Source organism: Marasmius oreades, chromosome 11 (assembly GCF_018924745.1).
Source record: "Marasmius oreades isolate 03SP1 chromosome 11, whole genome shotgun sequence".
Taxonomy (NCBI): Eukaryota; Fungi; Basidiomycota; class Agaricomycetes; order Agaricales; family Marasmiaceae; genus Marasmius; species Marasmius oreades.
Window position 1 is genome coordinate 1,356,513 of NC_057333.1, and position 11,820 is coordinate 1,368,332.

The window sequence follows — 11,820 nt, forward strand, 5'->3', positions numbered from 1 at the left end:
CTTAATGGTACGATCAAGTGGGATATTTTCTGTTTTCTTGGTTAGCAGTATCAATGTTTGAGACGGCGCTCCACAAACTTCCCCCAAATTTTTGGTTTTCACCGAGTCCGAGATCCCCAAATTAGTACGAACTCGGCGAAGTGCGCTCTTCCTTCGAGGAAGTCCAATATAAAAACATAACAGCATTGGCATGGGTTGTTCTCCAATTCCATCATAAATTTGTTGGCGATCAGTCATCATGAGATAGGCAGAACAAAATATCATTCCAAATGATATCAAGAACACGCCTAAGATAACTGTACAAACGGTAATGACGGTAATGGTAAGTGAGCGTATAAGTCGGGTTTTTCGGTAAAGGCTTGTACGAGTAATGACAGTTGTAGTTAGTTCAAGGATGTTCAGGGGGCAAGAGTTTCCAGTAACAGCTGGGCCTGGATCAGCCAAATTTGAAACTCTCCCCTTTGTTGGTCCATCATCTCTACAAACTCTCGCACACACATGGCCACTCTCTCCATCGCCTCGAGTCTCCACTGTTGAGTATAGTGATGACAAAAGGTTTGCTGGGCATCTGCGGTGCTGGAACGATGAAAGCGAACAGGATTGGGCTGAGGAAACTGCTGGAAATTTCTTACAGTTCGAGGAATAAAAGGAATGTGAGGAGGTGTGATGGGGTTCAAAGGAACGAAGGTAGAAGGAACTGTATTTCGTAATGGAAAGGTCCCACCTGGACAAGGGGCATAAGTATGAAGTGCGCATATTCTGGCCCATTCGGCTTTCGTGACGTTCCGGTATTCGCCTCGAAAAGAGGATGGGTGTCGATAGATTGGGGGTTTCCATTGAATATTCGGGGGGTGCGTTTTTGGATAATAGCGTTTCGGGGCTGGCCGAGAAGTCATACTTGGAACTGAAGAGGGTTTGCCCTGTTGAAGGGTATGTAGTCGATAATGACGTGAATAGATACTCCTGCCCTTGGGTTGAGCCAAGGGAGGTGAGGGAGGTGTTGGATAAGCGGAACTCTTCCTCAGATCCGGCTGAGGTTGAGTTTTCGGAAGGTGGGGATGAGGCGGCGAATTGACGTTGGGCTGGTGGGAACGAGGGACGAAGGGAGGTGATAGCGGTGAGAGTCCCTGGCCAGCAAGGGATGGTCCAGCGGCCTGCGCTGTTGAAGGAGAGTAAGACTTTGGCATGGTTGATGTCAAAGGTGGTTGCATTGGGGAAACTACTTCGGTTATCCATGAGTACCAGTCCGCGGGGAACAATTTTGTTACGAACCTGGAGTACTGAGGGCAAACGGTTGACCTGCAACCTAGAAGAAAAGACAAAGACTAAAAAAATCGGAAAGGTGACGAAGTTGAACGGAATTGATAACGATGACCTAAAGAACGGCAACGGCTGGTGACGAAGTAGATGCAGGTTTAGAGTCTTTGGTTGGGTTCAAAAGAGAAGAAAGGGAGGCAGGGTTGACAGTACTGGCAGGTGGAGAAGAATGACTGAAGGAAGCTGGGTGTGAGGGTAGGGTTACATGGCTAATAAAGGTTTCTATGTCTTCTTTGCGAGCTAATATGTCGGTCCAATAAACAGGGTCCACACCGGGAAGGTTAGTTGGTAGACGTGGCAGAACATTGAACAAATGAAGGTTTTCAAGTGCCTCCGAGTCCTTGAACTGTAAACGGAGGATTGCTTGGGCGAGTGCTGACAACTCGATCTCCTGAAGGTATACAAAGATCTCCCAGGCGACGATTAACCATCGCCGCTGGTCTTCCCGGAAAAATCGATTATCTAGAAGAGGTGGGTATCGTTCCAGGCCATTGCCCTGGGCGATATAAGCAGCATAACGAGCTCGGAAAAGGTGCTCAACCTTGCGGAGGAGGAAAAACTCGACCGTGAACACCATGACACGGTAAAGTCGACGTATAATAGCAAGAGCAACGATCCGTCGGTACTTCCATCTGCCTATGAGAGCTACCCTCACTCCTCGGAACTCGTTTTCATTCGTCCACTCCTCCCGGTCAAATCCATCTTGCTCCATTAATGGCTGAGTCAGTAAGGTGTGGGATAGAAACATGCGATATCGAAGCCGGTTCGTCAATTGACGACAAACCTTTGGGTCTTCAAAATGGCGTGCAACTTCCTTTCGGTTGTCCATGTTTGGTACGTCCTCCCTGTAATACTCCTCAGATCTCTCCTCAATCACCTGGAAATGTAGTTCGTCGAACAACCCCTTCCATGCATGTACCAAGCGATTCAAACTCTCTTTTGGATGCTCATGCAGGATCGCTCCGTCGTCGATTTGGTAGATAGAGGTGAGTTCCCCAGGTTCCACCTCCCTTGCAGATTTAGTGAGGTCGAACACAGGCTGACCAGCTGGCGGGCGTTTAATGGTTCGATCCAGCTGTCCAATTGTCATGAATATACTGGGTAACAACCGGGTGTTGGGCGTCAGCTTGCTGTCAAAGAATGGAACTCGGTCGTTGGGCATGGTAGGGACTGAGTATTGGAAGGGAGCGAGGTCATGGGGGGAAATCGTGGCAGAAGGTTTCGGGTTCTGGGTTTGAGACTCTGTGGACCTATCTGACCCGCAAGTTGCACCTGTACTGGAGGCGGGAGAGGGTAAATAGCTGGAGGGGCTGGTAGCGGCGCTTCCGGGCTGATCTACGTCCATGTCCGAACCGCATTCAACAAGGTCGGGCATGTCTTCATCTTCATCACTACATACGGCGGGGTTAAGAGTCTGTACTGCTGAAAAGGTCTGTGGTGAATACCTTTCTCCGCTCGGGTACACCAAATCCAACTCACCCTGGCTTCTCTGTATGGCTGGCGATGATGAAATGGGAAATGGTCCAGTCGTATGGAAATCAGCAGGCCGTAAGCTATGTACCCCGCTGGCCAATTCCGCCTGGGCAACCTTCAGAGTCACTGGTTTTCGTTCATGATACGTATATACGAGATGTTGGGCCAAAACAGCTTTGGGAGCGATAGGAAGGGGATTGGAAAGGGGATAGAAACGAATGTAAGCATGACCAAGTTGAAACGAATTTTTCTTCTCAGTGGGGTTATGTAGCATGAGTCCGGCGTTCAGGACGAGCAATTCCTGTCGAATGCCACCGTTTTCAGTGGGTTCGGCAGCGACGAGGTAAGCTTGGGCGGTGGAAAGGACAGAGGGACGAGTGTGAATGCGACCAGTGTTACGATACTGATTTGCGGCTTGGTCACATAAATCGCGGATGAGCATCCCAGTGGTCTTCGAATGTGGCGAAGCGCCAACAGGATCGATAGGGCCTGGGTCAACCAGTCCATGAGGTGGAGGAGAGAACGTTGGAGATGGTGGTTTGTACGATGTGGAATGAATAGGTTGAGGTTGAGCAACCGTGGATGCAGGAGCAGGAGGACCAGCCTCCGTAGTAGAACGTCGTGCCTGTTGGCGAGTAAGGGGCGGCATTGAGAAGTAAAAAGAAGTGTTGTGATGAGGAGAGTCCGGAGGAGTCGAACTCGATCCTCTTATACCTTCCTCAGGCCCCACTACCCCTTCCAACTTCGTTTTCATCCATAGTAAGACTATCAGGCTGACTGTTATTAGTATGTCCATCCAGATTGGAAGTAATAATGAGAACGACGGGATTGAATCTTCCAAATTGTCGGGTTCAGGGCTCACTGAATGAACTAAGGACCGTAACAACGACGTTTCTGGGGAGTCGGATGTTGGGTTTTGGAGCAGAACTTCCGGAATTGTTAAATCGCCATCTCTATCGCTCCTATGTTGACTGTCGAGGTCTCGTTCCATATCCGTTTGATCCCAACGAACTGGCCGTAGCCGAAACTGAGTATGAGGAATGTCGAAGCCGTCATAATATGGCTGACGCTGTGGATTATCTTCTTCGTCGACGATTTCCTGTGTGACCAGTGTTGGCGTGGTTGCGCCGACTTCACCGGCAGTTTCTTCGATATCCGTCTCGGGGATTTCCTCGATTCCCGAACTGGACCTGTCATCCCCACGTTCAGGTTTCCGTGAGGTTACGAATCGAGCCAGAAAGGACCTAATAGCCGCACCTTTTGCCCTTGTGGCTAACCTGAATTGCGGACGCTGCCCCAGAATTGTGGATGCTAGCATCTCAAATCTGGGGTCCCAAGTCTCTTTGTCTTTGAATACGAGATACGTTCCATTTCTTCTTTCGTCGATACTAACCGCATTTTCTCTTAGCCACGGTCGCCCTAGTAACATCTCAAACGGAACCGACTCACCAACGTAGAAAAATCCGACTGTTTCAACTGAACCGCAAAGCAACTTCAATCCATCAATTGCTCCGCGTAATACGCCTTCTCCACCGTTAGCGTCGTGCATCACCGTCTGTCGTCCTAAGTCGATCGGAAGTCGAATGGCAGCTTCGTATGTCTTGCTGCTGATTACATTAATCATCGAACCCGTGTCAATTATCGCCCGAATGTAATTTCCTTCGAATTCTAGAAGAATTTCAATGAGTTGTGCATTATGGGTGAAGTAGGCGTTCGTGTGAGGTACATTGGTCTGCGCTAGAACGGTTTTAGAGCTCTTCGTTGCTTTGGGGACCTTGACTTTCGTTAGTTCATGAAAAACTGTACTTAATTCTTTAGATGCACCTAAGATTTCCCCTAAAGGCATCTGGATAGTCGTTCCAAGGATTTGGGAGATGACATCTTGTATGTCAACGTGTCGAGCGAGGTCTGTTTTCCGTTCCCGTTTGGTTTGTGTAGGAGGTGGTGCGACTTTTGTTACTTCTGGTTCATTTATCTTGACATGTTGACGCGTTGTTCGGTGTAAAGACTCGGTCCTGCCATTTCCTTGAGCCAGAAGCTCGGGTTCAAGGGAGATGGCCCTTCGGAAGCTTGAAGGACGGGCGTCGAATAGCGCAGGATGAAGGGGAAGAGCAGAAGAGGAATGGCCGCGTGGCGACTCAGTCACCGCCAGTATAGGTGCTGCCGGCGGCACGTGTTCCGCGGCCGCGGAATTATCGGGTCTTGTGTCCATTTTATTTCGGTCCAACGGTGTATTCGGCAATTCATTTCCGATCCGTTCATTTACTTCGGATATTTTGCCCGAAATTCGTTCCAGTTTCTTTCCTTTCGTAGTCCCTGCCCTCGGTGACCGTTTATGGGCACCTACTGTCTCTTGCCAAGTTGGGATGGTACCGTCGGCTCTTTTGGGTGGTTGTACCGCCCTTTTGGCCCTAAATTCACGTGAATTATCTCCAGGACCCTGCTGAACTTGATTTCGGGAGGTCCGGGAAGTCGTTTTGGTCCGTTCAGCCCCTAGATGGACTGCTGTTTGGGTCAAATTGGTATCATAGGTATGTGATGACTCTTCAATTTCCGAGATTTCAGAAACTTCTGATTCGCTTTCACCCCACATGCCAGAATACCCATCGGACTCGCTTTCAGATCTTTCCCCACTGACTTCAGAGGCTGTTTCATATTCAATCTCTTCACCGTTATTGGGTTGATTAGTTCCCTGTTGAGCATAGAAATTTTGTACAGCATCTGATATAGTGAGAAGCATTGCTTGATTCAGGGACTGATTGATTTGTGAGTCCTTTGGTCTAATATTCCGTTCAATGGCTTGAATTAGAGCTTCGCCGGGCGTTGGGCGTCCGAGATCTGATCCATCAAATAGAACATATCTACGCCGATCAGGACACCATTTAATTTCTTGTTTTGTGATCCGTTCGGTTACCAACGGACATTCGGTAATTCGATGTTTGGGATTTCCGCATCCAAAACAGGCAAAGGAGGAGTTGGGTGGTGGTCGCTGTTCATATGAGTTGACCCCTATTCCCCTTCCGTCACGAGAAAAATTATTGGGAGGTCTATTGCCTTGCCCTCCTGAATAGGAATTTGGTGGACGGCTGTTGGGTATGAACTGTTGGCTAGGAATTTTGTTGATACAAGCCTTGCTGTGTGGGTCCATAGTGGTGGCCCTGTAATACAATGTCCCATATTCTGGGTGATCCAACTGCATTGAATTTAATCTGGTAATTAGATCTGCAACTTCTGATTGAGGTCCTGAGAACTGTGTTGTCCTAGAAACCTCTGCAGGTGCCATGGGGACTGTTGGTGTGGGGTAGGAATTTTTAATATCCTTTGACTTGGTGCGAGATTTCTTCTTCCTTCTTTCTTTGAACTTCTTTCTCCATTTTTCATAGTCCTCTTCATCAGACTCTGATTCTGATTCTGATTCCGAGTCCTCTCCAGAGTCCTCTTCTTGTTGCTGGGTTCCAAAGGCTCCAGCATCAGGTACCATGGAAACAAATCTGGACCGCTTAAAGAAATGTTCTGCAGCTTCACATACCTCCTCAACTGGATAGGGTTCAGAAACATCCCTGAGTGGTTTCTTGGCATGCAAGGTCAACTCCAAAATTCCTTTCAAACGTTGTGGAATTCCCAACCAAAATTAAGTGGCATATATTTGGACAGTCATCCTTCCAGTTTGAACCAATATACCACCTCTTTCTTGAAAACGTCTGACATACTTCAACCATTGGGATAGGTTGTCAATGGGATGAGCAGCCTGTCTCAAGGCCAAAGCCTGAATGTCACTAGGTTGGTATTGGTTTTGAGCACGGTCAGCATCATACAAGCGAAGAATCTCTTTCTTCAACTTCTTCCAAGATCCTAGCTGATATGCGGTGAGGGACTGTATGGTTCTTCGGACTTTTGTAGAACAATACTCCAGTATTCCTTCACATTGTTCTCTCTCATCATTAATTCCATACTTCACTAGCAATCTCTCAAAATGCTTAATGAAATCTTCGACCTTGGCATATGATCCTCGAAACTGTGCTGGGGCTTCACGAGAGTAGAGCGGTGGAAGGGCAACAGCATAGACACCATCAAACATTCTATTGGAAGGGTGACTTGAGGGTACATGACTATGTACTGGACCATGAGGGTCTTGGTGGTGAGTAGGAATGGAATAAGGATGAATATTTACAGCCGGAGGCTGTGGGTTCGAAAAATTTGCCGTCATACCAGACGATGGCTGAGGATGAGGCTGATGCATAGTGGATGATGAGGACTGATGAGGTAAAGGAGATGTTAGTTGGGGAGCAGATGTACCTGTCATAGTTGGATGATCGTCGTCAGAGTCCAGCTCTGACCTTGGATGACGTATTTCGGTGAAGGATAACGGTGTTGATGATGATTGAGGTTGGTGTTCAGGTTGATTAACCATCCAGTGGCTAATGAGTAGGCTACTCCAGGCAACCTAAAGAAAGGTGAGACAACAATGAAGAAGTATAATCACAAAAACCCTCCCTCGCGGTGGGCTCCAATGATGACGAGCGATATATGTAACCTCGATGAAGAAGGATACAATGACCGGACGTGAAGGTGCGAGGTCTGGAGGCGTAGGTGTGACTATACCCAACAGTGAATGATGATAAGAGAGGACAGATGATGATCAGCACTGGTCTGATCAATGAGCAAGCCTAAAGAGAACCTAAAGAAAACTAATCAGCAACACAGACGGCAACGACGAACTCACCAGTCAAAGTGTAGGCAGCTGTTCTACTCTTGAGAACACTCCTGACAGCGATGAGGGTGCAATTCTACTTGGTTATACTGAGCCAAGGTGGCCAAGACTGAGAGATGAGAAGTAGGGAGGAGAATGAACTATATTTTGTGGGGAACACCCCTGTTTATATACTACTGAAAGCCTTTGTTTGTACTTATTACTATAAACCGGAACTATGGTCCATACCAAACAACCAAACGGAAACGTGAAAAACCTCCCAAACTTAGTAAGTATGTATAAAAGGAGGCTATGCGGATAGTAACGATACTGTTAAGGAAGTATGGGTCCATGAGTATGGGTCCAAAATATGAGCGCATAAGAGGAAGAAATCAAAAAGGGAATTCAATGGGGTAATCAAATCAGGCCTGACAGCGAGGAATACCACTCAAGAGTCAACCTAATATCAGAGCTACGGGAGTAGCACCAACACCAAATCAACCCAAAAACTAGTAAACCTCCATGTAAAGTCTATCAATAACTCCACACACCAGGAAAGATTGCAAGGGTGGACTGCTTGGCAAAGGTTACGCACAAGATCACAGTCTCAATATCATATGAGGGTCTTATGAAATCAATGTGTAACTGCAAGTGTAAAACACCACAGCTACGGGAAATCTAAGGTTTGTAGGGGCTCTGTTTATTGTCCAGTGGACTAAGTGGGACTATGAATTTCGTCTACGGTAAGACTAATTTGAACAATTGGAGACTATTGCCCTTGACGGACACGAAAACTAAGTCCTCGGCGGACACGAACGCTAAGACCCTCGACGGATCACAAAACAGTAATCAAGACCTCGGCGGCCTACGGACGGATAGTTCTCTAGTTTTGACCTCGACGGTCTCGTATAGTTCAAATCAAATCTTATCATTTCACTGCACAAAGACAGGGCAAATCTCTCTATTGGTGTCAAGAGCAGTTACTCACAGGCAACCCACTCAGGACTTTCCTACGCACGGGTAGTACTACTTTATCTACAGATACATGAGCTGCTTTTATACTACTTCTATGCTAGCTTTGTAATCCTATCTCTACTTGTTTCATCTCTAAAAATAATGCACCGTAGCTACGAATCCATGTGGAATCTTATTGCTAGGGGCCACTACATGTGCAGAATCTTGTCTACGGAGCTTTTCCATATCCGAATCATATGTTTTGGACCAATCTGGACCGTTCTTCATTCTTATTTCAGCATGTAGAATGGACCTACATAGGCGTACCATATGGTATTTCCTGCCTACGGACCTTATCCTGCATTTCGACGTTATCAAATCATATGGACTTTGTGTGTCCAAGTGGTTCCAGCATATGGATCCAGAGTTCCAAATCGCTGTAGCACATGAACAGCACAGACTCTGAGATCTGTTGTTCATCCCTGCCTGGTTCCTAGGTACTCTATCTGTGATCTGGGATCTGTATCATGTCTTTTTGTCTTTTCCTCAGATCGGAACTCGATCTATGGTCATATCAAATTTCTCCTAGTCTGCGTGGTCCTATGTCTGATTTCTTGTCAACTAAATCCCCCATAGAAGTAGATACTCCTAGTATGAAGGTCTTTCGACTCCGTTAAGTTCTGCTACAAATGGTTCCGTGAAGACTACAAGTCTCCTAATAGTACAATCCCTTGATATGCCAGTGCATAATAGAATGTAGAGAGTAGAACTTGGTGAATTACCGCTTAAGTCCTCTGCTCATAGTGTTCTACAGGTTTCAAACAGTCATACAGTTTTCTGACACGATCTACGGCTCTCTCTAACTGGTCTAGCTGCGCCTACAGCACATTCTACTAGTGGCACTAGCTTTAACTAGCAATTCGGGCTCACTCTAGTTCTTAATACGATAAATATCACTCCGTAGCACTGTTTAAAGTGCAAAAAGAACCTTGTAGCATAGTCAAATAAGTTGCATTAACGGGTGATGGCAGTATCTATATGGCCCGTATGTTGAGGTTGGTGGAGCACCTTACAGTTACGGTACGGCCCGTAGTATGGTATACAGTAGGTGATGAAGTAGGCGATTCGGCCCGCCTTGCCGTGCAGTCACCAGCGCACGGGTAGGCAATAGCGAGGAGTCGGCTGTCACTCCGTCCAAAAATTGGTGAGTAACTATACTTTCAGAATGCCTGTTATCCAATCTTTGTTTAACTCTTTTCATTGAACTTGCTGACCATCAGAAACTGAGGTAAAATAGCGTTGTGTATTTCACTACTAATTCATCTGTTCTGGAGGAATATTGATATTATATTATTATTATTATTAGGAATTTAAATTGATATAAACCACTGAGCCCTATCCCCAATAAGTACTAGGGCCATATGTGACAGGGCAGCGGCACACAGCGCCACGGGTGTTGAGGAACGTACCTAATCGCATGGTGGCACACACCTACAACCTCGATCACCAATCGATATCCATTCCACATCTCTCGCATTTCAAATGCTCTACATTCCTCATGGTCCGGATATCTTCCGGATTGCAAATACCTTTACCTTTTTATACTTTTGTACTTATTCGACACCCTCAGCCATTCTACTACGTCTGAGGGTGAGTACTTATTCCTTCTTCTTCTTTTACTTGATAGTTACTTACCATATATCAACCTGTAGGTCTTGTTGTACTCACTACGTATTCTACAGGTATAATACACAGCCGTTCTACTACGTCTGAGGGTCTTGTTGTACTCACTACGTATTCTACAACGGGTGCTTGCAACACTCTGTTTTTTATGAGTTACAGCTTGAACTGTACTATGCCCGTACTATGCCTGTCTATGGTACGGTTTCATACAAGGTTGGCACACCAGTACCCGTACCGTACCAGGTCCTTGCCAGGATCGAGTACGGGTATGGTATGGGGCCCGTCTACTGTACAGTGTACGGTTACGTTTAGCAGCCCTACCAGTGAGAACAAGACCGATGTGATGATATGTGGTCAGCCAGTGTACCAGGCTGAGGTACAGGCATGACCCGAAGTCGAGATTGTTGGTAGGGAACAGCACAGGTTCAGCGGGATGACGCGGAACGTGGGTTAACCCACGTGGCGGGGTGGGGATGGGACGCAAAATCCATCCTGTGCAAAATCTGTTCCCGCCCCGTGGGATTCGCGGGGTCACATGGTACTCAACCAAAAAAGGAAGGTACCGGCAATTGGCAGTGCCACCAGCAATTTTCCGCGTGCGTGCATGGTGCTAGGTGTATTTAGAGCATGAAAAACATAGAAATATATGTCCTGCTTGGCTCAGTTGGTAGGTTGCTTGTTCAATTCTGAAATTTTGAGGTTGCAAGTTCAACTCCCCCAACCAATTTCGTCTTTGACAATTATTTATTTACTAATTAGTTAGTATCATATAATTTAATACACGGATAGACCATTATTATTTATTAAAATATGTACAATATACTAAAGATTGTGGGTGACCCCACGGGTTGGCGGGGCGGGACTTGTTTCCCACTGGGTATGGGTACGGGACGTCAAAAAACCCCGCAGGTACCCCCGCGCAGATCCCTAATTGTTGGTGAAGCCGAAGCCAAAACCCAAGCTCAATAGGCCAAAAAAGACTGCCATGTCCTGCAGTTCGTGCCAGTTCCAGTTCCATATGATCCGGGGGTACAAGTTTTAGCTTTGACTTTGAGTTCATGATGTCCATTTTGATGTTTTGAGTGACCGCGATCATCTGGCAATACATGACGGTAATTATAGCCTCATTTTGATTAGCGACTCGGATTTCATTGGCTGGTTAGTCTTTCACTATGTGACCGTGTTTTCCACAAGAAATACAGTGCTTTGAGCTTTGTTTTTGGCTAGGGCTCTTGTTTTTGGGCAGAGGCTTTTGAGAGTTTGGTGTAGAAGACACGAGTCCGAAACAACACCGCTTATTTCGAAAACCCGGATGTTAACGGGCAAGAACGCGTCATTTACAGGCTAAAACATGAAAAAACGTGACCAAAACAGCAAAAAAACTGACTAAAACATTATTTTGCGTTACGCGAAACCCATCATTTTGTCCGGAGCGGACTTCCATAAAGAGGTCAATAGCTGGACCTTGAATGCTCGGATCAAATTCGCTCGTTGTAAACTAGCCTGGCAAGCCCGGCTCGTTACGGAAGAAGATAGTCGTTCTTCCTTGTATAGAGCCTGGGCCCGAGGGAGGGGGGTCAATAGGGAACCCCCTCTTATCAAAAATTTCGGAGTCCGACAGATTGCCCTGGGCGGCAGATGAGTCAAAGTGTTTATGTCACACTGATATACGAGTTCGCGTCGCACGAAAACTTTGTGAGAGC

At 46.6% G+C, this 11,820-nt stretch overlaps 2 protein-coding genes across 2 annotated transcripts; both read right to left on the reverse strand.

Moving 5' to 3' along the window:
• Positions 1-398: 398 nt before the first annotated feature.
• Positions 399-1,187, reverse strand: E1B28_003255 (uncharacterized protein; the record flags this gene model as incomplete). The annotated part of the gene is made up of 1 exon (XM_043160226.1): positions 399-1,187. The coding sequence occupies one exon, from the start codon at positions 1,185-1,187 to the stop codon at positions 399-401; it is 789 nt and encodes a 262-aa protein (XP_043002182.1).
• Positions 1,188-1,375: 188 nt separating this feature from the next.
• Positions 1,376-6,271, reverse strand: E1B28_003256 (uncharacterized protein; the record flags this gene model as incomplete). The annotated part of the gene is made up of 1 exon (XM_043160227.1): positions 1,376-6,271. One exon carries the CDS (start codon positions 6,269-6,271, stop codon positions 1,376-1,378), a length of 4,896 nt encoding a protein of 1,631 aa, XP_043002183.1.
• Positions 6,272-11,820: the final 5,549 nt, after the last annotated feature.